General features: G+C 46.0%; 1 protein-coding gene across 3 annotated transcripts; it reads right to left on the bottom strand.

Annotated features, from left to right (window-relative positions):
* Positions 1-7,973: 7,973 nt before the first annotated feature.
* On the bottom strand, positions 7,974-24,349 carry TSPAN15 (tetraspanin 15). 3 transcript variants are annotated; one of them, XM_048311836.1, is made up of 8 exons: positions 23,940-24,144; positions 19,811-19,996; positions 17,827-17,901; positions 15,998-16,093; positions 14,301-14,417; positions 11,001-11,048; positions 9,465-9,581; positions 7,974-9,161 (listed from the first exon to the last, which is right to left on the bottom strand). In XM_048311836.1, the coding sequence occupies exons 1-8, from the start codon at positions 24,087-24,089 to the stop codon at positions 9,009-9,011; spliced, it is 942 nt and encodes a 313-aa protein (XP_048167793.1). In that variant the 5' UTR covers positions 24,090-24,144; the 3' UTR covers positions 7,974-9,008. The 3 variants fall into 3 exon arrangements, with proteins under 3 accessions (XP_048167793.1, XP_048167794.1, XP_048167795.1); XM_048311837.1 differs by lacking the exon at positions 23,940-24,144 and adding an exon at positions 24,202-24,349 and having other exon boundaries at positions 7,977-9,161; XM_048311838.1 differs by lacking the exons at positions 7,974-9,161; positions 9,465-9,581; positions 11,001-11,048 and adding an exon at positions 11,969-13,248 and having other exon boundaries at positions 23,940-24,162.
* Between the last annotated feature and the right edge of the window lie 1,657 nt (positions 24,350-26,006).

Genomic DNA, 26,006 nt, shown 5'->3' with positions numbered 1-26,006 from the left:
GCGCTGCTCGGGACACAAGGAGCACAGATGCCAGGCGCAAGGTGCACCAGATGCCCCCCTTTGTGAATTCAAACAATATTTCTCCCTTCCTCCCCCCCTTCCTCCTTTTCCTACAAGAGTGAGAGAAGAAGAGGCGCAAAAAGAAATATATATATAAAAAACAAACTGGAGAGGAAAGGCGAGCCCCGGCAAGAGGCGGCTGGAGCGCGTCCCCGGAGCCGCCCGACGGAGCGCACGGGCGGGCGCAGCGGCGCGGCCCCGGGGAGGGAGTCGGCCACGGGCAGGGACCAGGAATGCTCGCCGGGATGGAAGGAGCCGCCTCGGGAAGTCCTTCATTACCTGGTGAGCGCTGAGCTGGGCACAACAGAGCACGGTCTGTCCGTTTAATGGGCAGCTGAGGGGTGGAAGTTCCAGAGCGAGCCACTGTGACCAGTCCTCAGCACTTGTTACATTATCATGCATCCAAATGCCCCTTGGGGCCACGAAAATGCCCCAAGAGCGGGAGAACCTCTGCTGTGAGACAATCTGAGAGACCTGGGGGTGTTCAGCCTGGAGAAGGGAAGGCTCTACGGAGACAATATGTTAAGAGCCCATTCTAGTGCCTAAAGGGGCTCCAAGAAAGCTGGAGAGGCCCAGGCACAGGTTGCCCAGAGAAGTTGTGGCTGTCCCATCCCTGCAATCATGCAGGGCCAAGTTGGACAGGGCTTGGAGCAACCTGGTCTACTGGATGGCATCCCTGCCCATGGCAGTGGGGAGTGGAACTAGATGATCTTTAATATTCCTTCCATCAAAACCATTCTATAATTCTGTGCAAGGAGAAATAAGCCCTGGGATAAGGAATGCTGTCACTTCACCAGAAGAGAAGCCCTGATAGAAAGCCCAAGAGTTTTCAGTGTGCCATCCCACTCTACAATAAACCTCTCTCCATACTTATGTGCCCTTAAAACAGCCTGAAAGGAGATGCCTTCATAAGGCTGCAAGAGCAGACAGCTGTTCTGAGACATTCTGGGTCAGAATGCAACAATCTTTAGCATAGAAAAAACCTGAATTATCTCTGGATAGGAGAGAGGAAGGGAAAAGAAATACCGTGGAGAGAAAAGGCAGGGAACCAATGCCAAGTACAAAAGGGTCAGTTAGGTTCTGGTCTGTGATGCCTACAGGTGAGTCCCGTGAAACCTGTTATCTTAAAATATTTACTCAACCATCCAAGCATCTACCCAGGTAGAGAAGGATGTTCCTCACTTCTCTGGGAGCCAGTCTCTGCCAGGCTTGCTCACCTCTCCATTGTGGGCAAGTGGCTCCTTGCCCAAGCCTGTCTCACCTGCCAGAAAAAAGGGTTTCTCCTCCACCCTGATGATAGCCTGAGCAGGCAGGGTGGGTTACACATCTCCCTCACTTAGGTGTTCCAAGTTCTTTAAACTTCACACCAAGTTTGTGGTGAGATCTGGCAGAATCCAACACCAGCAGCAGCAGCACTCAGACTTCACCAGCTGGCAGTGGTCCATTTACCAGCTACCAGCTGGACAACACAGGCTTGAGGCTTCAGTATATGCTTTCATCAACTCTCCTTTGGCCATCAGTGAATAATTACAGACCATGGATATGTTGAGCTCAAACTGCCACCTTCCTGACCAGCCCTTCATTCCCATAAGGATAAAAACATAACTTCTAGCATTTTGATGCATGGTGGGGTTATAAGCACAGCAGACTGGTCATATGGGCTCTCTGAAACTCCTCACTCTGCAGCTGCCCATCAAACAGACAGATGGTGCTTCCTGACCTCCAAAAATAAATAAAGATGTGCTTTCCTCTCTTGATTTAGAGGCTCCACCTGTCAGACTTTGAACATAGCAGAATGCACCAGAGCCGGCTTTAGAGAAGCAAACAAGTTGCTAAAAGCCAGGAGTTTGGAAGGAAATACTCTGTCCAATCTGGAAAAAAGGGCAGAGGTGCCCTGATGGACTCACACATCACTCACCCCTCTACAGAGCTTCATCGAAGCCCTCAGCATGAGGCAGAGCAAGATGGGGGGGCTTTAACCCTTTCTTTGCCAACTGAATTTGGTGCCAGGCCGCTGCCACCACAGAGAGATGTGCCCAGTGTGGTGCAGGGGTCACTGCTTAAGCCAAACCCCTGCTGCCAGGAGGGATGTGACTCAAAGTTGTGGTGTGGATATTTTCCCACTGGCCTCACGTACTTACTGGTAACCCCATCGCCATTCTCAGCTGTGCCAGCCACATCTTGTAGCCTACAGTGCTGTGATGACTGGCCCACAGGGCTGAATGTCCTTGCAGCCCCCACACCAATCCCAGCAACACCCACCCTCCCGGTGCATGACCCCATCCTCTCCCTGACCAGCCCTGTGCCAGCCTGGTCTTTTCCCATCTGCTCCCTTCTTTCAGTCTCAGGAAGCATCATCCCTTCCTCTGCTCCAGCTTTGCTCCCTTCCCCACATCTTTACTCCCCTGTTCTGGTACATCTTGCCCTGGTGTCCCTGTCAGGCAGCCATGGTGCTCCATCGCAGCTTTCCCCAGACATGCCTGCCCATCTGCACACACCCTGTGCTGGTACCCCTCTCCCAACCCTTCATCCAGCACTGGGCTGCCTCTACCAAATCCCTAACCTTTGAATTGGAGCCTTCTCGTGCCCTGCGCTTCTGCAGTGCTGAGAAGACAATTTTAGATCCAGATGGGACCATTTCCTTCCCAAGTCCAGGTGTATAAATGAACCTGGGGAGCCCATAAGTAGCAGAACCCCTCCTGCTAGCTCATGCCAGGACCTCTGCAAAGGTGAGCACCCAGCCTGACTCCTGGATCTCGGTAAGAAATTATGTATTTGCAACAAAAATTAAAAAGAAAAGATCCGTGTATTTTCACACAAAACACTGCAGTTGTAAACCAGTATTTTAGCTGCAGCCCAGCTCTGCAAGACAAGTTACCACCAGCCAGTGTGTGTGATTTTGGTGAGCCACAATCTAAACTCATGCCAATAGGTTGCAGCAGGAGAAAGGCAATGATCTCAAGGCAGGTAACAGCAGGGAAACCTCGAAGCACTCGCCACCTGCGTGCGGCCAGAGCACTGTCACCATCTGCCCCAGCTGCAGGGAGGGGAGCGCAGGACCAGCCCTTCCCGCGCAGCTGGGCTTGAGCACGAGCTGGGGGGGATGCTCCAGCCCTTGTCCTCAGGGGTCCCAGCAGCTTCCTGGGTTTTATCAGCAGCCTCATAATTTTCCTTCATTGTCAGGCGCCCAGCCCCAGCTACCCCCCGCAGCTCCCGGGTACCGGTGTTTCTCGGGGTCTCTGGCTCCAGCAAAGCCCCCGTGCTCAGGGACACATTATCTGACATCCCCTCATCATCTGACATCCCCTCTCTCCGGGGGCTACACCTCCCTCCCCCAGCTCTTCACCGCAATCCCCACCATTTTCCACCATCATTTAAGTTTCTGAAGTAATTTCTTTTTTCTTTTTTTGTCCTTTTTTTTTTTTTTTAAGCAAACCATCTACCATATGTTCTCCCCTGAAAGGGGCAATTGTTAACAGATCATTAAAACACCGTGGCGAGTGCTCTGAGATTCCTTCCCTCAGTCTTACGCATTATCCCGTCTCTGTCACCCTTTCAATGCGGCTTTGAGGGCTCTGCTTTTCTAACTTCCTTCTCGGGGGGGAAAAAAAAAAAGAAGAGAGAAAGAGCCACTAAAATGACCCTCTTCACAGCTCTCCTTGCTTTTCAATGTCTTTTGCGACACCCAACAATAATTGGGGTGGGGGGCTGGCGTGCCGCTGCTGCTGTCACCAGGCTGGGGGTGGCAGGGCCACATCCTGCCCTGTTCACAAGGTGCCAGGGTTGGGATAGCAGGATGAGGGGTAACAGGGGTGCTACAGGCACCCCGTGGGTGCTGACAACCTCTCCTTCCACTGCTGGGCAAGGGGACTGCTTGTCATGGGAGGCTCAAACAGCATATCCCACCCAGCCTGGTGCTGTCCCTGTGCCTGGGGTGGGGGCTGTGGAATGACCCCGTGACACACACGTGTACTGGGCTAAGACAGGCAGTATTCCTTAGACAGCTCATTCCCTCAGGTGCATTGGATGCTTTCAGCAGCACAAATACATTTCATATGGAAATAAGCTAACAGCTGGCTGGGAACTGAGCTAAGCCCAGAGATGGAGCTGTTTTGGGGGCTTGGATATTTCACCTCCCTTTCCTGGAGAACTAACACTATTTTAGGAAACGCCAAATGATGGGAAGCTGGGGACCATCAGGAGATGGACCACTTCTGCCTCAGCTTAGTGGAGCACGGGCACAACACAGGAACCTTCCCAGGGTTGTGCCCATGCACCTCCCAGCCCCACGTGCAGGGAGAGGGACCCTGGGAGTGCTCCTTGGATGAGCCAGGAGGACTTGCAGCTTCATGGCACCTCACCACCAAAGTGGGGCAAGGAGAAGACCCAGCAGGGGCAAAGGCACATCCCAACCGCAGCATTACACAGGCCCAATTCCAACGTGAGGGCTGCCAAACTCACCATGAGCACCAGCAGCATTTGGTTGAGGGGCACTTCCTGCAGGCTCTGTACTCTTGTGATCAGGAAGGACAAGGCTTTCAGAACTCACACAGCAGTTCCTTACCTGCATCTTCTCCCCTTCTGCCATGGATTTGGCCATTCCTCCAGAGGATCATGTTCCCTGACCCATCCAGCCAAGCTCTAGGCACGGTTTGTACCTCTGCTCTGGCACAGCCACCTTTCCCAGCAACCAGCATGAGGCCCTTTGAATTTGCACTTCCCTATCCCAGCAAAGGAGTGTGCTGCATGGGACCGGAGAGAGCACAACACCCCAGCTGGCAAAGAGGGGGAGAGGTAGCTGTCCCAGTCCACAAAATCCAGTTATGTTTGAAAAACCCAGAAACTTCAGAGCCCTGCACACAGACTTCTCCCAGAACCAGTATTCCACAGCAGCTCAGCAACTTTGCCAGTGCCTGCATGTAGCTCCAGGGACCTCAGAGGGCTCCCTTCCTCACCTGGCAGCCTAGTCCATTTCCCCCAGCTCTTGCCCTTCAGCCAGGAGGTTTTCCCCAGTACCCTCCAAACCCCTCAGGGTGTTACATTTATTTTAACCCAGGAAGGTGTAGCCTCAAGCTGGGGGAAATGGTGCTGCTCCTGCTTTGCTCCAGCCGAGGGTTCTGCCCTGAACAGATTCCACTGCAGAGTCCCTGAGCATCCTGGGAACACTGCAGCAAAGCGATGCTCAGCTGCTGCCAGGAGATCCTTGTGCTTGCCCAGGCAAAACTTCCCATCCCAGCACCCGCGGTGCTGACCCACAAGGAATTTCCAAGCAGGGCTGAGCACTGTGGTGGGGGTGGGATCAGTAACCAGTACCCAATGCCCGGAAGGATGAGGCAGCTTTGTCCTGGCGTGCACATCCCAAGCAGGTCGGCTCCTCTCCCCCCCTTTCCAGGATGGCAGCTTTTAGCTCTTCATCAAGGACAAAACTTTCTACAGGAAAAAAGTACCTCCTTCAAAGAAGCACACTGGAAACGCAGAGGACTCCCACTTTCCTGAGGGGATTTAACAGCTGCCTTTGCCGAGGGCTCTTAACACTGCTGTGGGGCAAAATGTTATCCCTTAGAGCTGCAGAGACAGACTTCAGGCCAGGAGCTGAATCCAAACCCAAGCAGTACTTTCATCCGAGTGCAAAAACAGATGGAGCTGTGTCAGTTTTAAGCAGCACGATGGACTGAATGTAATTTTGACAAAACAAACAGCAGCGTGGCTCTCCCACTACAGATGAAGACGCCGCTTTCTCGCCCCCTCTTCCCCAAAAGGCACAGACATTAAATGAGGATGTAAACCCAAAACACTCTTGTCCTTGTGGTCGAGGTGATCTCCCTGGCCCAGCACAGCCCACAGGGTCCCAGCAAGTGAGAGCACCTGCCCTCTGCAGTTGAACACCCACCACATTATTTCTTAGCGAAAAGCAATTCCTGAGCCCACACAGGAACCTTTGAATAATCAGCTGGTGCAGAAAAGTTGTGAACATTGGGAAGTCCTATTGAAAAAAAGAGATTCAGGAACACAAATCCACAAAACAACTTTTAGCTAAATGGGCTTTAGATCTTAAACACTGATATTTTTACCCATCGAGGGAAATTAGCTCAACCCACCTCCGAGGCATGTTTCCCGGGTGAAGTTGTAACCAGCAGCTGTATCCCAAGTGTCCCTCTCTGCCTCACAAACAGATGATAATCACTGCAGAGGTTTGGCCCTATCGAGGGATGTCCTTGGAAGCTGTGCCTGCACAAAGGGGCTCTTGAAGCAGAGCAGGGGAAAGGGCCACTGAAGAAACCCTGGTGCCGTATGGATGTAGAGATTTAATTCCCGGCGAGCAGAGATTTAATTAGTGCCTTGCGGTATGGCATATCCACACCACCAGAGGGAGATCTGCTTGGCCTGTCTCCTCTGGATCTGTGCTAGTTAAAAGTTTTTATTAAGTAGCGGCAGCAGCATATGCAGCAGACACTGCGCACGATGCTCCAGCCGGGCACGCAGCTCACCAGCGTGCATCGCCCAGGTGCTGTGCCAAGTCTGTGCCTCTGTGGCCTCTAGTTACTTGAAATAGAGAGGTAAATCTCTTTTTCTAGCTGAATGGTGATGGAAAGCAGGAACACATGGAGCATGAACCACTGGCAGCTCACAGTTGTCAGAGCGCTTTAAAATTATACTCACAGAATAATCCACAGTTCTGGGATTTTGTGGAGTCATCTCAGTCTTTTAAACAGCAGCCAAGGACCATTTTCTTAAATCAGGTTAAGGATGCATCTGTGAGGAGCAGCCCAGCTGTGGCTGCTCCTGCCAGGAGGACAGGGATTGAATTAGATCAGCATTCTTCACCCATCTGAAGTCAATTTTCTCATCAGCTCTCTGGAGAAGGCAGCTGAGCAGAGAACTGCTGCATCTCTCTCCTCCAGCCACCTCCCAAGAGGCATCATCCCTCTCTCCAGTCACCATGGGCATGTAAAGCGAAGAGTTAATTTCCTCAGATCCGAGGGAATGGGAAGGGTCAATAGTTTTTGAATCAATCCATTATTAAACAAAATCACACAGGGCTTACTTTGTGATTGTCAGGGTGACATCACTCCCACCCAAATACTGTGAATGACAGTGAGCACTGGGGATGGCTGAAAATTCAGCACAGCCCATAAATAAAGCAAGTTGCTCCCTTGTATCCCCAAATACTCTCCCCATTACATTTAAACCACCTAAAATTTAACTATGCTTCTGTCACCTCCTGCTTACCTGGATATCTCATATTTCACACCACCACCACATTTACAAGACACTATTAGGTAAAAAAAATACTTTTGATATTTGTCATTCCCACCTTCCCAGCCCACTCTCCCCAACAAACCAACTTCAGCTTCAATTTTCCCACCCTTCCCCAGCAGTCAGCTCCGTCCTCCCAAGATGCTCCTCCTTTTCTCCTTCCTCTCTTTGTACACAAATCCACCCTTAAAACATATCTCGCTTCTTAACTTACTGGAACACATTATCCAAGACCGAGACCAGGAAAATTTGGGTGACAAGGACATGGAGCAATTAAGTAAGTAGTAGCCATGTGCAGGGCTCAACGCTAGAGTGTGCTGTGTAGGAAACGACCTCGCACTGCCCGTGCTAGACTGGGATCTCTCTTCCTAGAAACCACCAGGAACACCAAAGAACTGGATGAGTCCTTTTTTGGTTCCTGGAAGCCCATGAAGTTTGCTCAGAAATTCTTGGTGAAGGCAGTGAGTTAAGCAGCAAACGCTGAGTTTTGAAAAAAGCAGAAAAAAATGTCCAGGACAAGAACATTTTTAAAAACAACAACAACAAAAAGCAGCAAGGAGAGAATAGTATCAGATATTGCCCTGTTTTTCTTAGTGGAGTGTTCAGAAAAGCAGAGATTTAGATTCAGGATATAAATCTGCTTTATTCTCATCCTGGCTTTGGGTTAATTGAAATATTATGATAATTAAGTTTTGCATTTTGCCTGCAGGCCTGGCTGGGGCTGGAGAGGCTGCAGAGAAATGCTCAGGACAAAAGAACACCAACAAAAACCCCAGAGCTCTTGGTAGACTTAGAGAAGCAAGGGAGGCACAGATGTTCAGTGACTCTCCAAAACCCCAGGCAGGCAGCACCCAGGCCAGAATCACAGCTCCTGCTATTTCTACCTTTTGATTTAGTGTTTGAGGGACAGGCTTAACTTATCTAAAAGAATAAAAAGCATTTTAAACAAAACCTATGTGCTTTTTTTTTTTTTTAAGAAAAACAACTCATTGTTTTTATTTTGACAGTAAATTTTAGAAACATCTGACATACAGAACTCCAAAAAAATAGAAGGTCATAAATCATCTAGTTAATTTACTAACGGGGAAAAATACAGTACATCCAAGACTCAAATATCCTGTAAGTTTATACAAAAGCCAGACAGTAATAAACTGCATTAAAAAATATATCAAGCATTACCTGACCGATTTGACATTGGCATTTGCCCCATTATTAAAAGGCACAGAGGACTGAGCAATGAAAGCGATCAGCATCACATCCATTATTGTCAGTAAATTCATCATGATTAGCATAAAACTCCATTATTAAACACATTTAATATTCACCATGTAGATCGGTAAGAAATCTCTCTTCAAAGGAGTAAGAAAATAAAGTTGGAAAAGGACAAACACTTAAATACGACATCCCAAGACGCAAAGACACTTCCTAGAAATCGACGTTCATATCTTCCCAGAACAGATTTTCTGGCTGTGTTATCACTCAGCAATCACTCAAGAGGAGATTTAATGATCCACAGACCCACCCTCCGGCAGCGCCGCGATCCCGTCGGCAGCGCAGGGCCCTTCCGGTGTGTCCTGGGTCGCACCCACCGCCGGCTGCTGGCTGGTTCACCTCCCCACAGTCTGCAACAGGCAGCACGAACCAAAGCTGGTGGGTTTGCCTGGGTTTAGCTGCGTTTTGGGTTCCCCAAGTCACCCCGGGTAACACATGCAGCAGCCAGCTCCAGCTAACTCGGGGGCAGATCTGTGCCGCACATCTTCGAACAGGCTCTCGCTCAGCTTGTGCTCTGTGATGATGTCCTCCACCCGAGTGATGTACAGCAAGGACAGCAGCACTCCCAGGAACTGCGAAAGGAAGGGGCAGCCCCAGTCAGACATCACACGCAGCTTATTCCATCAGAGCATTAGAAAGTCCCAGGTGTCACAGCTAGGGGAGGACTCAAAAAAAACCCCAAGCAAAAGCAAATTACCTCACCAAATCCTGCAAAATATCACAGTGATGCTACTAAATTACCAGCGTGCCACCTCAGCTTATCAGTTACATTAAATTCTAAAAGAAAATGACAATTACAGTCAAATGAGATTTCACATACCGTAGCAACAAATCAGATGTTCCCTCTCACAGTTAACGCAGTGGCCCTCTCTTACCTGGGGCAGCAATATGCCGAGCAGCACGCCAGCCATGATGCTGTAGTTGTCCAAAAACCAAATGAGCACAGCATTCGTGCACCCTCGGACGTAGATAACATGCTGAACACTCAAGCGCTGCAAAATATCAGAGTAAGGGTTCAACAGGCAGTTCCACTGGTATGTGATACATGTGGCAACTCAAAGTTCAGGGAGGCAGATTTGCCTTCCCACCTCTAAACCCACTGAGTTTAACAAAGACCTCATCACTGATTCTTCCATCTGTTGTTAAGCTGTTCCCCACCTCAACAAATTACTCTATTTTTTTTAAGTTATTCTACACTTGAATAAGTTATTTCATTGTCTTAAACCTGTTTGTTGCAGCTATTTTTCTACAAGAAATGCACCCAATTCTCATTTAAGACCACTTGGAAAGCAGAAAAGTCTCTCTTTTAGCTTTCATCTCTGCTTCCAAGTTGAAAGTACAGCAGAGGAAAAATATAAATTGTGGACCAAGTGCTTTGCAAAAAGACCCTAAAAAGGGCAGGAACAAGAGGATCTCGGATTCAGTCCTGCAAGCTGTGTTGCTCTGTGACCCCAACCCATAATATAGAAAGCACTTGAGGCTGCAGAGGATCCTAAGCAGATGAATGGAGTAAAGTTAAGCATATGCTTAAGTGCTCCGTGCTAGAGCCCGGCTGGAGCGTTCAGATGATTAAGCCATAAATCAATGAATCTAAATGAAGATAAATTGTATTTAAAGATAACCGGTAATCCCAAAAACCAACAACCGAGGCTGGCATTGTGCTCCAAGTGCCTCAAATGAGCCGGGGGAGAGGAGCTTTTTCAGACCAGCACCGCCCCCCCCCCGCCCTGCCCCGCCCCGCCCCGCCCCGCCCCGCCCCAGCACTCCAAAGCCAGGAGTGGAGAACTCAGGGCAGATCCAATTACTGATTTCCCTTCTTAATCACTCCGCAATTATTGCCTTGAGCTAGCAGTCTCTCCTCTGGAGTCACTGGGGCTATTCCCAAAAGGGAAGGCTGAAGGAGGAGGCCCCCATCCCACTCCTGGAGGGAGGAGAAGGCAGCCAACACAACCGGGGAAGTCCCACTTCTCTTCCAGGAATAACTATTATAGGCTTAAAAATAAAACACCCACTACTGGGATATAAAATACTTAAGACACAGCTAAATTGGCTTTATCAATGCCAATTTTACTGAGAAACTTTAGCTTTTAATACTAAGAGCTTTCCCCAACTCAAGTCACTGCTTAAAATTATGAAAGCAGCTTTTTGTGCATTAATTATGCAATTAACTTGGAGAAGTTGTCAACAAACAAGGAATCGTTGAAAATGCAAAAAAGGGAAGATACAAAAATCAAACAAGATTAGTTTTTTCTCATAGATAGAAATTATTCTGGGGAAAAAAAAAACATTTTAATTGTTGATTTAACTGCATGGCAGATTTAAGCACACAGAAGACAACTTTATAACAGACCAAAAAAAATGCAGAGAAGCAGCCCTCTCTGCCATGACGGAGTGGGCACTGGCTATGTTACCTCTTGGTCGATGGTTTTGTATCCGCACATAGTGTTGATAATGTCTGTCTGAAAAGAAAACAACAAATATTAACTGCAGCAGAAAACTAAAACCACAAAAATATTATTTTTACTCCTTTGTTCACCCAGCTCATGTAACAGCAATGGCAGGGTTATTTCCCAGTCTGATACCAGTTTATCCCAGCAGCCCCAGTGTCAGATTTAGTTAGAGCTCTACACGATTTTAGAGGAACGAGTATTGTCAGCGTGTCACAACACAAGACATTTGAACCATTTCTAGCCAACAAACCCAGGGTGGCACCAGCAACCAACACGAGCTATGACAGAGCTGTGACACAGCTGTTTCCACAGAATGAACAGCTGGATTTCATTTTAAAGCCTTAATAGCTAAATATATCTTATTACTAAAATCAGGGGTTAACACGGCCTTCATGCCAATACAATGACAAATTTAAGCTCGGAAATATCTTCAGTTTCAAATAATTTCCAATATTATGAATGCTTTTTACAAGACTAAATTCATTACAATATAATTTTATATGCCATTATATATATATGAATATAAAACTCATATATTTAAAAGAGACTGAGTGCTTGCATTCACCACATATTACTAATGCATTTTCTGTAGCCATGTAATGTCTTCCATGGGTTCTACCTTGAAAGCCTGGAAAAACAAACCTCAAAATATTGTCCACTTACAAATCATCCAACATAAAACCCACCAGCATAAAAGGAAGCAGCGAACAAAGCCAAAGACATGCAGGAAAATGAGAATATGTAAATGAGGAAAATAAAGCAGAACGAACCCTGCATTATTGATATACATTCCTAGAATCCTAGAATGGTTTAGGTTGGAAAGGACCTTAAAGACCATCTAGTTCCCACCCTCCTGCCATGGGCAGGGACACCTTCCAGTAGACCAGGTTGCTCCAAGCCCCGTCCAACCTGACCTTGGACACTGCCAGGGATGGGGCAGCCACAGCTTCTCTGGACAACCAAAAACAGTCCTTCAAAATTAAAACAAAATGTAAGAATGAAGATTTCTAAATGCTGGTAGCCTCTGAGCAGTAGCCTGGGGGTCCCAGGTCACCTTCCCAAGAAGGAAGAGGAATGTTTTCCAAAGATGGAAGACGGATGGTACAAAATGGCAGGAGTATCAGTCAGGGGCAAAGTTTTAAAGACCCCGAAAAAAGCTGAGCTCTCACCTTGAACGTGCAACTGTCTGACAAACAAGGTTCAGCACATTTCTAGAAGAAAAAGCTCAGACTGTTCCACGGGGCTGTTGGGAAACTGTGTGGGGTACCTATCTGCCAACCACAGGTAATAAATACACTTGGAAGTCAGTATCAGTATTAGGCACCAGCATGCTGCGTTGGCTGTGAGTGATTTCATGTTCCCAAAACTGCTGAAGCCTGACTGACTGCCACATGGTCACTCTGAAAATATGTGACCACAAGGAATGCAGTCCCACCATTTAATCTGAAACACAGAATTTGCTAATAGGACATTGTGGCATAAGCAACTGTATGCAGAGGAGATAAATGCATTGAGAACAGAGGATTATAGGCATTTGGGACTACCTTCTATCTGCTACACTAGTGTAAGTCTTTAATAAATAATTTGACTTAAACAGTTCCTTTAGAGTCCCCCCAGTATGAGCTGGCTCATGTTAGCAAAAGGCTTTTACAGAGGATCAGAATCCAGCCACCAACATTAGCGGGAGTTTTCCATGACTACAAAACCAATGAGTAATCACAAACCGTATCTGTAGCTTTGCAGGACAGAAACCAGCCTGTATTTGGACAGATTTGTCAAACATATAAGACTGATGCATCTTCTGGTTGTTTTTCCCCCAAGGCAGCCATGCACACAGCCCTGGTGCTGGTGTCACCGTGCTGCACTGCCCGGACTCCACATGGCACAGCAACAGCATCCCCCTGCTGCAGAGCCACTAGCCCTCACACACTGCAGCATCTGGAGGAACTACACTTCAATTTGGGGCTTCTCCTTGCCTTTCAATTAACTTCTCTGAGCTTAACACTTCATGGGCTACAAGCAGCCTAATCCCCCCATCCCCAGCTGTCAATGAAGCATATGGAGAATATACTCCCCCTTTTTCCTTGAAGAAGTTTTTATTTCAGTGCTTTCCCTTTTCTGAAGGCAAAATCCTGAGTTGTTCTGCTCCATGCAGCTGCAGATCAGCAGGTACTACTTTCACACACACACACTTCTTCCTCTCAAACACCTAAGACTCAAAGCATAACTGTTTAGCTTTGGTTTCTGAGAATAAATCAAAGCTCATTGCAGATTTAAACAGACCCATTCTCACACACCAAAAATGTGTAAGCATACGTAATAAACACCCTCCTGTGATACACATTTCTCAGCAACACCTAGCAGGGTTACTGACACAACCATTGCATTTATTTTTCCTTTTTAAAAATTAAACAGCCATGCTCAAGGCAGATGTTGAAAGGGCAGCCCAAACCAGGCAGCAGCAGGATACCCATCATGAGCTCTACTCTGACATACACCGAATCTCTCTGACTCGTGTTCAGACCAAAGCCCAAAACCCAGTGAGACAGGGACTGCCCGTACTGGAGTAGTTGAGGAACAGTTGTTTATCAAATTCAGCATTATATGCACCCCTCAAATGAAGAGCAGTGAATTACAAAATTTAATTAAAACACATTTACATTAAAATCAATGCCTGCTCCTAGGTGCTGTCAGCACCAGTTAGTACCAGTTCATCACAGACTGAGAAACTGGTCCAGACTCCAGTCCTTCCAGGATTTTAGAGGCAGGTAGTTCTCAAGGATGGGTTGGGGCAGACCTGTGCCCACAAGCATGCCCTGACTCTGAGGTCAGTTGCCCACATTTTTTGATTATTCTGGAGATGACAAGGTCATTCTGTTTGGTTTTTAATTCACACAGTAGCTGGAGCACATCACTCTGACCCGCACCCACAGCAGCAATCAGGTCCCAGGCTTCTTGGCAAAGCTGGAGCAGCAAACCCTGGGGAAAACACCAGCAAAACTGAATTTTAAGCAGCTTGGGTTCAGGCAAGCCATGAGATTAGAGGAGCACCCAATATCCCTTCTGGGGCTGGGAAGTGAGTCACTAAAATGGACCACAGCCAACACATCTAATCCATTATTTTCTCCTTTGCAAACTGTCAAGACCCACAGATCCACTAGGGGAGGGAAGGACCCATTTTCCTTCACTTCTTACCCCAGACTTCCTAAGTCAGGTACCTTCTTAAGTGAACACCAGCGATGCTGAGATGCTGGGATTTACCTTATTTCTGATGCAGCAAGTGTAGGGCACCCCACAGGCCAGTGGTCCTGGAGCTGCACAGTTGTGGTACACGTTTTGGGACCAATCTCTATAATCTTCCCCACCACAGCACTTAAACTGGATTTAAAAAAAAAAAAAGATACAAAACTCAATGATCTTAAAGGTCTTCTCCAACCTAAATGGTTCTATGGTTCCAAAAGGAAAAGGAAAAAAAACTTTTATCTTAAACTCTTTGAATAAGTAGAAAACAAAGTAAGAATAAAACAATTTTAAAAACCCTGAGCTACCAAAAACTTCTTTTGTTTTATCAGCAAGGCATGTATGAATGTATATCATAAATACAATTTAAAAGAATTAAAGATATAGGTAATATTCCTCTGTCAGTCATTGAACTATAACCCAGAGTGCCAGAGCAAAGTACTTGGTGCTAAGTTCCACCTTCCATATTTTCTGAGTTGAAAAATTATCTTTCCAGGTCTGGACATCATTAAGCAATGTTTTTACATTGACTCTATCTTGACCTGTAATCTACCTCTGCAGTTGTTTTCAGGATTATGACTACATTTCCAACTGGGCCTAAAAGACAAAAGCGTTGCTATAAGGCACAAATTAATCTCACCAAAACACTGTGGGTGTAATTTAGAAGAACTGAAATCCAGCAAACAAATACTGTAAAATTACACTGACTTAATATAAATATTCTCTTTATACTTTAAACGAAGGGAAAAGGAGGAATTCATTTAATCACTAACATGTACATTCGCTGTACGTATCCATAATTTTGGGCAGTGCATGGAAACTTTAAAGCGTTATGAAGTCTAATGACAAAATTTCCTCAGGATGGTCTGCTTTTGACAGACTTTCCATGCTAACTTTGTTTTTCAAAGCAGGCTGCCATCTCCATAATGATGTCCTAGAGTATATGTATCACTTCCTAAGTCAATTTTTTTTAATAATCACTACTTGGCACGGTCACAGACATCACATGGGCCCTGACATCACATTTCTGAACACGTTTTGCTTCTTCTATGGTCTCTGAACTGCATGGCAGAGCTCTTTAATAACCCAATAAACATTTCAACAGACTAGCCTTATTAAAAAAAAAAGGCTGTGAGCCAACGCCACGTGCCATTACGTAATGCTCAGCTGGGCTCACCACAATTCCTGAATTTTAATTACAGGTAGATACTCTTCCACTGGTATTTCCTCCCAATAACCACCTCGTCGAAGAGCTCTCTGCATGCCCTCAAGCAGCCACACAATGGCCCAGGCTGTAACAGCCTAAATGCCACCTCACCTCTCTTTATCCAATGCCTCCTGTTAACAAGAGGCTTCTCAATGTCTTGGACCAGCCAGAAATGCTTAGTGCAAGGCCGTGGGTGGACTTTAGACTGAATTTGTCTGAATCCAGCTGTGGGGCCCCTATAAACCTAGAGGTTTGTAGGATCTGACCTTGAGCATCTGAATTGCACCTGCCAAGGCAAAAGCTGCATTTTGGCCCTCTCTTTTTGCAGTGAGGTAAGAGGGTTTTTAATCCAGCTGGAATGCTGGATGAGCCCTGACCTCAGCAGCAACACCATAAGAGATGACACACGAGATCTCATCCCCCTCATCAGTAACAACTTGATTGTCACATCACTGGAAAAACTCAAAGCTGTGGCTGAGTTAGTCCAAGGAAAAAAAAAAAAACAGCAAACCTGCTTTTGAACAGAATCCATGATGTTCTTGAAGTCTAAATCATCATAGTAATTCTCAATTCCTCTTCTAATGTTATCGTTCAAAAATTTGATTGTCTAAAATGCAAAAGGAAAACAAGATTTATGCATTGCACAATGGGCACATGGGCTGGAACAAAATTAGAAGAGCATGATAAAGTCACAAGTGTAACTGATGAGCACAAAAGAAAAGGTGCTTTTTTGGCCTTTTTTTTAGAGGAAAAAACAAAACACTAGTTAAAAACAAACCTTAGCACAACCCTGCAGAGACCAACCATCTGTTCTCTTTTATAGAAGCAGCCTCCCTGCTGGGTTTGGGCTGGGAAGTGCCAGCAGTGCGACTCCTCTCATTGCTGAGACTCTCCAAGCATCTCCCAGAGATGGTCCCATTATCCCCAGGCATGATCCCTCCCACTGGGCACTGGGGACCCTCACCATCTTTTGGGTGACAGAGCAGTGGGTTTGGGTGCTGGATCTTGGCACTGTGGTCTGCACCACGCCCTGAGCGACAAGGCTTGACCGTGTCACCACCATGAATTTTATTTTCCATGAATTTTCCATTAATTTGATTTTCCAAAGAGTCCATAATTGCCAGATGGAGAGCTTTATTCCACATTAAGTGGAAAAAAAGGTGTATCTGTATGTTTTACAGTGGTTGTTTTGAGAAATATGGCAGTGGGGCGATGGCAGATATAAAATGGCATCTCCTCAGCATGGCATATTAGAAATTAAATCAACAAAGTGTTTTTAAAGTCCAGAAGATGAGTGAAAAGAAAAAAAAGAGCATTTAGTTTTTAAGATCCAGCACAATCTCAGCACAGCAAAACCAGGGACTAATCATAACCAGAATGTAACAACTTTTCTTTCAATCCAGCTGCTGAAATGGACAAAGTTAAAGCCTTACAGGTCAGAAAACCTGAAATACACCCACTCACCTTCTCAGTATTACAAACTGCAACACTTACAAACTAACCAGAACAAAAAGGATTATTGCATCAGTGACAAGAAATAACACAGGACCCTCCTAACTGGTCAAGAACCTCATTTAGTCTCTACAGATTTGAAAAGGAAGTAGAGAAAGGAATGGGAAAAATGGATGAGACATGCAAAACAAATAGAACTTAAATAGAGGCTACTACCCTAGCGTCCATAAATGCTTCCTTGCCCTCCCTACACTGACCCAAACTTCTCCATTAACCTTGAAAAACAAGGAGAGAAACCTGTCCCTAAGCACAGCTGTCCAGCTATAAATCAGAGCATAGCAATCTAGTACTTGCCATAGTGAATACATTTATGTTTTAAAGCATTTCTAACTTTAAAAAATAGTCTGCTGCTTTCTGTGCAGAAAAATCAAGGATTTAACACAGTTATAGCGTGCTTGTCAGTGATGGAGTCTCCTATATAAGTTAGTTATGTTGCTTATGGATGTGGGCAGGGAAGAGCTGTCCTTTAACTGAGGCAAAACATTTTGGCCACTAACAAACATCCATCCAAGTCCATCTGGAAACTTCCCAAATCAGCAGTCAGACCCAGACGGCAAAGCAGAAGAAAGCATTTTTTCATACACGAAGAGCTGGAAACTCATTTTGCCTGTATTACACATTTGTAGTTACCAGATTTTCTCCAAGTTCTTTAATCCAGAATTCATCTCCAGAATGGTGGCAAACCCCACCATTGCTGAACCCTGAAGACTCTGTCTGGAAAGTCTGGACCTGTCTTCAGACCTCTATCAATTAGTGCTCAGGTGACAACTTGAACAGCTGTTATTTAGCATAGCTGAATGACATCAAAACCTAAAGCAAGCAGCTCACCTGGTTCCTGAAGATCAGGGCCACCACTCCGCCTGTCAGCTCGATCAGCAAGCAGATACCAAGGACGTACATGAACTGCAGGAAAACAAGTGCAAGTGAGTCATTAGACAGAACAACTCCAATTACTCTTTCAATTAGTGCTCTTACATCTAGCATTCAATTGCCAACAGACTTGGCTTTCAGCATGGCATTTTAAAGGAAAATATAAAATTATGGGGTTGTTTTTATAAAACTGTCAGTGTCACAAGAAAGCCTTTTTTCCTCACTTAAACTGTTCTGGGCTTTGCCCAATTGGCAAGCACATTATTCTTCTGCTTTGAACAGACTCAAAACCATTAGATCTAATTACCCTGCCAAGATACTCCTTTCCACAACAGCATCCCAGAGAAACACATTGATGGACTGCTACAAACCACACCAAACTTCATGATTTTATGTCCCCTACAAAACCAGTACTTACCTGTTAGCTTCCAATTAGTGGATTAAGCAGCACCTTAGGATAATCCAAACCTACCACATTGCCAGTGCTAAATCAAAGCAAAATTCCAGGCTTTGTACCTTTTAGTGCTTCCCAAATTTATTTGCCTGTGTATATACACGTGCTCACAAATGCACTCACACACAACCATGTGTGCATCCATGAGTGCCCACCAAAGCGTGTGTAAAATGTGAAAAATATGAAGAAATCCACAGCACCGTGAGAGAGCTGCAACATGCCAGTACTTTAAACGTTTTTCCAACCCTTCAGGCATAAAAGTTGGGCATTATGTGAATTCAGGTCTGCTGTGCAACAGTGAACTGCATCAGGTGTGAAGTTTTATGATCCCTCATCTGAAAATAATCCCTAATTCTCCCCTCTGAAAGCTGCTTTAACTTCCGTGTGCTCAGTGTCAGTGTCAGGAATTCACCAGACAGGTATCTTTTCTCCTGCTAAATCTGGAATCAGCCTGGGAAGCTGGCACCAGGGACTTGCTTTGTTGAATACCCAGCTGGGTTTGCTACCAGAATGGGAACAGAAAATGTTCCCGGCATCTGACACACCACCACGCTCAGTGGGAAAGGAGCCTAAGGAGGGGCTCTCAGTAAAATTCCAGTATAACTTCAAAATCCATGGTTATTTCTGGCTTTGCCCTCCATAACAAACCACGTATTTAGCACTTTGTTAGACTGAACTGACATGACAAGGCCAGGCTGGGCTGTGTCTTGAGCAACCTGATCTAGTGGAAGACGTCCCTGCTCATTGCAAGGGGGTTGGACTAGGTGGCCTTTAAAAGGTCCATCCCTTCCAGCCCAAACTCTCTGTGATTCTATGCAGGTGAAAACGAAGTTTGCACACTTTAATTTTAATTAGTCACACATGCAGCTTCCATCTGCAACCACAGCGTTACCCAGGAATTTCCCTAAAATTCACCTTTTCAGAGGCACTGGGGAGAAAAACCACGTCCCTTTCATTTCACCCTCAGGGCTCTTCTTGCAAAGGCCCGAGCTGCACATCTAACTTTGAACACACATTTCTCCATCTCCCCACTCATTCCACTTCCCAGGGGAGGACAGACAGACTCCAGCTACACCGGCCTGCCGGACGTCAGCCTGAGCCAGGCTCTCTCTCTTGAGCTACTTCCTCTGGGTTGAAACAAGAAGCCAGCATCAACTGGTACGTCAACAGCTGAGTTTGCACAAGATACACACCGACTGATAATTCACATTCCTGATTATTTTCCATAAAACCTTAACTACTGGGAAGCTGCTTTTCTCAGCACTGGGCTCGGACTCTGGCTGGTTCTGTTGCTGGCAAGACTGAATGTTGCTGCTCCCTGATGGAGGGACCACGGCCACTAAATTCAGATTTAATTAAAATGTTTTAAAAAGCAACTTCAGTAAAATATTTTTCAATGCAGACACAGTTCTGGATATGAATTCAGAGGACAGTGAAAAGCAAAAGCAACAAGCCTCAGAAAGTAGGAACAAAAATCCCAACACTTACTGCTTGCAGAAGGCATAAATTGTCTCTTAGAGAAGCCAGTACACCCACAAAGGATACCAGGAACATTATAATGCCCAAAAGTATTAAAATAATTGCTGGGGCTAGAAAGGCACTTTCTAGAGTTTTGTACTTCTGTCTTTCAATTTCTGCATAAATCCCAACAGCAAGGACGAGGGCTCCGATCACCTGGAAGAGAAACAAAGGAGAGCACGGATGTTACTCTTTCTCACAGTAAACACAGAGGTGACAGGTTGTGAGTACACAGGAACCTGTCACTGCTCACTTCAGGATTCATTATAAACAATGAAACTCCCAAAGCAGAAGTTTGGATCAAAAAAATTTTAAAAACCTCAAAGACTAAAGCAGAAAAAGAGATGAGTTGGGAAAAAAATGAAACTTGCTCATTTCAAAAACATATTTCATCATGTTTTAACATTCTGGAAGTTAAACAAATCAAAATGTACATCACTGGCTGAAATGTAATTTATTGCCACCTGAGATCACATATATTACATATATGAGCAACTGCCATGGCATTAATGACCCTCCTCTGCGTGTCTGTCTGTCTTTCTCTGTGTGTGTGTATAAACATATAGAAATATATATGTGTCTCTAAAATAACACAGTTTCTAAGCTGGTCTGCAAGCAGCCTATCTGTCCCTTCGTATTATCTCCTATTGCATTTAGGCTCAGTAAATACAGTCAGGTATTTCCTATACCTCCACTCCTCCTGCCATCAGGGGAAAGGCACCAGATAAAAAACTAAAAAAAAAAAACCAACCCAGGTTTGAAATTATGTCACTTTCTTGAGCAACTACCAGATAAAGCTGACAAGTGAAATAGGAAGAGACATATTTCATTTAAAAAGGTAAAGCTATTTCAATCAAAATAATTAATTAAGTTAAAATCATTTGGTATTAAAACTACGGTGTGCTGCAAATCACTTTGAATTATGCTGAGTTAATTAAAATTAAAAATAGCCCACAATACTTAATCACAAAAATTGCAGTGGAAAAACTTTCCTGCCAACTCCAACAGCCAGACACATCCTCAGGGAAGAGACCAGACAAAAATCAATCATTTTGGCAACCTGATAAACAACATTCCCCTTTCCTGACCTGACATTTCCACAGGAAACATGAGTCTGCTCTCTGCACACCAATGCTTCTTAATTATGCTCCTTAATTTTTAATTTCACTTCTTAGTTTTGGGTACGACACACTATAACCCGGACAAAGGGCTAGAGGGACCCATAATGTGAGTTATAAGTTCATGAGCCAAAGAGGTGAAATACTTTTTAAATTATGAGATACGTTAAAATAAATAACAACTTACTGAAAGTTCTTGATTTTCTATGGGAATGAAAAATAACACCAAAGGACAATATGGAGGGAATGCCACCAGCTTGTCATTTAAAGAGAGAAAATTCTCAGAAGGGTTCATCCATTAAAAGTAAATATACTGAAGCTATTTTAAAAGCAACTGAAAATTTGACCAAATTGAGAGGAACCCCAAAACCAGATTCTCCTGCAAACACTAAAGTGCCACTAACAACAGTAACTCTTGCCTGGTAGATCCCTTGCTTAAAAAGTAAAAAAGCCAAACACTGGACATAAACCTCAAGTATTAAAGCTTGATAGGGATGGTCAGAATTTCAGGAGAAATTCTTGTTGTTTCAAGACGAGAACTTTTTACTGAAATGTCTTTTTCTTAACCTTAGTTTTCTCATCAAAGCATTAAATTTCAAGGGGTTTTTGACTGAAAGGTGCCTGTAAGTAAAATACAAGATACTTCCTACTTTAAGAGCTTAAGATACATAAATGCATCTTTATGTACACATATCTTCACCGCTTTTCACTTCCATTTTTGCCCCCACACCCTCCAAGATTTAGGCTTTCATTACCTCCTATTTTTTTAAGCATTTAATAAAAATCTTTTAAACCTTTAATATGGTCAAACCAGCAGCAGCAATTATTTATGGCAAGCAGATGTGCTAACCCAGAAGTCATCCCTCGAAGTCTCTTCTCCGATCTGTGCTCTCCCTTCCTGTGCCTGGAGGCGGGAACACAACTCTTACAACTCTTACCCACTGACACACAGACTGTTTACATCCTGCATCCTTCACAACAGCTCCCAGCTTGGCAATTCCAGCTGCGTACACCGGAAACATCAACCGCCCTTGACTCACATTAAATGAGCATCCACCAGCAAATACCAGGGGATTTCTCAGGGGCTTTTGCATGCACAGAAGCTGCTTTCCCAAGAGAAAAGAGAAGCATTTATTTATTTATAAGCAGAGGCATTAACCCTGTATTTACAGTTCTTTTTCTTAAATAAAGCTCAACAACAGCACCTTCTGTTTAAAATGCTGGATTTTGTTTCAGCTGGGCAAGTAAATTACATTACAGCCCCATTCACCAGCAAGAGTTGTCTGGAAAAGTTACAGTGACAACTAGTTTTTTAAAAAGCCCTGGGTGACAGGGGAAGACCACAAGGCCTGTAGCAAACATCCCCTCCAACACTCCCAGCAATCCTTTAATTTTCTTTCTGCTTTGGATAAGGCTGATCTTTAGTTCCTGGTGGTTTAAAGCCATCCTGGGGCCTCAAATCTGGGCGTTCATCACTCATAACGTACCAGAGGCACAGCAACAGCAGGGAGGGAATTGAATGAACTCAGCATCCAGCAGGTCAAAGCCCCAAACAGCAGCAGAACATCACAAACCACCCAATGTTCAAGCAAGCCAATACTCCCACAGCCAAGCTTTACTTCTATTTACACTAATCAAAGAAAAAGAAACAAAAAACAACAAACTCAGCAAGAATAACAGTGCTGAAAAGAGAACGAGGCGACTGACATTTACAGCTGATGAGATCTGCTTCGCTAAGCTGGAATAAAAGAAAATTCTGAGAGCGAAGCCCACACGCCTCACACAATCCAGCGTGTGCTCGGCCCCAGCGCCAGCAGGATGCTGCCCAGCGCCAGCCTTCCCAGGGAAATTCCCCGTCATTCCCCATCCTTCCTTTCCCCTCTCGCAGCCCCCATCCTCCCCCCTCCCAGAGCAAACCATCTCCCTGGCACAGCCAACAAATGGAAGCTCTTGCTTGTAAACGAAGGCAGAGCATTGAAAATCCAGAGCAAGCAACTACAAAGAGTAAATAAAATCCTCAGGCTGCCTGAAAGAGGCTTTGTCCTCCGAGGACACTCTGAGAATGGTTTCAGAAGGGCCCTTTCTCTGCCACCAGATGAATGTTTACATCCCACCACCAAGGGCCCTTGCTGTCGGCAGAAAATGCAGAGCAGACAACGCACACGGTCCTTCAAGAAGGACATGCTGCGAAAAAGGGGTTTGAAAAATAACAAATTTGAATTTCTCTTTTCTAAAACTCACAACTGCGAAATAGCTGTGGAGGAGCACAGGGAGCGCCAGGAGCCTAAACCTAAGGGTTGGTTTGTCTGCTAAGACAGACAAAAGATAGCCAAGATCCTGAAAAGCCTGAATTACACCTGAACACTTTGCATTTCAATCTTTGTTCATAAAATCATAGGTTGAATCTGACACTCACTATCAAACTTGCAAGATCTAAGCCTCTTCTCCCACGCAGCAAAGCAAAAGCCTTATGCTCCCAACTGGTAAATACCATGTCAGACAGAAACAGACCAGCCAAACTAGAACTTAAGCAACGTTTAAAGTGAAAATGCCAGAAAGAAAAAACCCTGCCTGAGCACCTCTGACATCAGCACCACCTGAAGCCAGCATGTTCCCAATACCCTAGAGACTGAAAAAAACCACCTTTTAAAATCACGGTGCTTACAGAGAGTACATGCAAAGAGCCCCAGGGGCTCCATCCAGCCCACGGGGTGCCTGGTGTGGATTTACCACATGTCAGAAGTCGGTGGTCACAGTCTGGACCCATCATCTGGGACTTTCTGGCTTTACCAAACATCTGGATGAGGACAGCAAGTGCCACACATCTGTAAACTCTGAAGCGTGGCAGCCTCACCCTGCGAAGGCTCAGGAGAGGACATACCCAACACACCGAGGAGTGACGTTGTAGGGCAAAGGCTCTATTTTCCCACCTCCCCTGCAGGAGAGAGCTGCATTTTAATACGCACATGAATGATTTTTACCTGCCAAACTTCCAACCTCTGCAAGTCCCCATCCGCCAAAACCAGTTTGTCAGTCCCTCGGGAAGGACGGGGCGCTGCACCCACAGCCACGGGTGTGACACCCGCGACCACGGGCGTGACAGCCGCCACCTCAGCCGCGGAAACATCCATCTATTGCTACACCCCGGAGCCTTGCGCAGGGCGGACCGCGCTCCCCGCGGCACCGGGGTGTGGGACTCCCCGCTCCGAGCCGCGCCCCCCGCACCCCCGGAGCGCCGCTCACCCAGAAGGTGGTGGAGTAGGTGATGAGGGTGAGCTTGAGGCAGAGGTAGGAGAGCCGCCCGCAGTACCGCGCCTGCTCGGGGTCCCCCGCCGCCATCCTCCCGCGGCACCTGCCGCTGCCGCCGCCCCGCCGGGCCCTCCGCCCCTTCCCGGCCGCCCGGGAGCGGCCGCCCCGACGGGCGGGCCCGGGGGCGCCGCCGCTTCCGGCAGCGGGGCCGGGGAGCGGCACGCACGGACAGCGCGGGGGAAACGTCGGGAGCGACTGACGAGCTCTGGCTGCGGCTTCTCCTTTCGTCTTTTTCTCCTCTTCGCTTTTTCTCTTCTTTTCAATTTCCTCGGCAACATCCCGGCCACTCGGTCGGGATTAGCCCCGCAGCTGAGGCGTCAGGAGAAATAGATCTGGCTGCTCCAACAGGAATGTCGCAGTGCTGCCAGAGCCCTGCACGCATCCCCACACCTCTGCCATCGCCATTAAAACAGCCGGGACAAAAATACAGCCATGGGAAGCTGCTGCATGGACGCTCAGATTTTTGGTCGAGCATCCAAAACCATGGCAAAGCAGAATCCCTACACCAGCACGAGGAGGCATTACCAGGGCATTTACCTCTCTTTATGTCACCCACGCGATTGCACATGCAAAGAGGGTCACGTCCTGCCAATAACAACAGCTACTGGGCATATTGCACCGGCCACGTTTTGTGCCTACACCGACGTTCATCCACGTCCCGCTGCTGTGACAGTGGGTCGGTGTTGGATCTGACACAGCGATCATGAACTGCAAACGCCATTCATGCCTCCGAGATGAAATAAGCCCTTTCAAGCCCGCAGTACTGCACTCCTGTCCCACAAAGGGCTATTTTCCCCCGGGGAAAAAAGTCTCATTCAAAGTGGCAGACAACTGTCACAGAGTTGGTTGTTTCATCCTGGCCCAGAGCAGAGACAGATGGCATTGAAAATCAGTGTCTGGTGTCAGAGGAGATGAAGTGGGGCAGCATTTATCCTTAAGTTACCTAGCAAACAGACTGGAAAACCTCTGAGCTGTGTATGAGAACTGTGTAAATGTTCAGTCACACATCATTTCTTTAGGTCATACAATACGCCAAAACCCCGTTTATAAAGGCTAAAAACAATCCTTGGATAATTCTATTATTAAAAGTACCATTGCTATTGCATGCAGTGCTACTACATTCTGCTTCTGGAAAACAATCCAGCCCAGGACACTCCCAGCAACAGAATAGCTCTTCACCGCTAATGTCTCTGACAGTAATACAATGTACTAAAGCATTCACCCTCTAAAATATCAACAACTTCCATTTTCAAAGAGATTTGCAAATATCCCTGACACTTAGCAATGGCAGGCTGGAAATCTCATCACATATAGTTGCTGGGAATTAGAGTCTGTCACATGGTCTTCATGTCTCATGGGCATCATTCATATCCAAGCATGTTCCTGTCAGGCATCTTCCTCGTTTGAGTATTTAACTAAATTCATTGTTCTGGTTTGACTTTTTTAATACCTTACCTTGTCATTTGTGCTGATTCCTGCACATGAAATTTCAGGACGTCCTACTGGATGGGGAAGCTGAGTAAAGCTGTGCCTGTTTTCATGTTGTTTTCCCTCTGAACTGAGCCAATGTATCAAAACAGGTTCCTGTTATGAAACTGCATGAAAAAAATTGAGTAATCCCTTTCTTTTCCTGAATCCCAGACTTCGTCTACACAAACGGCAAGATTTCTGGACACAATTATAGTTTAGCAGCAAATGCTGGTTAAACTAAGATGTTATGAACTGCCTGAGGGTCCGTC

Source organism: Corvus hawaiiensis, chromosome 8 (assembly GCF_020740725.1).
Source record: "Corvus hawaiiensis isolate bCorHaw1 chromosome 8, bCorHaw1.pri.cur, whole genome shotgun sequence".
NCBI lineage: Eukaryota > Metazoa > Chordata > Aves > Passeriformes > Corvidae > Corvus > Corvus hawaiiensis.
The sequence above is the reverse complement of the archived record's forward strand: the minus strand, read 5'-3'. Positions and strand labels throughout refer to the sequence as shown.

Excerpts from the sequence above, each read along its gene's own strand:
- TSPAN15 (XM_048311836.1), bottom strand. The coding sequence starts at position 24,089 with ATGGATGTTTCCGCGGCTGAGGTGGCGGCTGTCACGCCCGTGGTCGCG. Across the intron at positions 19,997-23,939 it reads AGAGGTTGGAAGTTTGGCAG|GTGATCGGAGCCCTCGTCCT; the intron begins GTAAAAATCATT and ends TTTCTCTTCCAG. Across the intron at positions 11,049-14,300 it reads CTTGCTGCATCAGAAATAAG|ACAGACATTATCAACACTAT; the intron begins GTAAATCCCAGC and ends TTTTCTTTTCAG.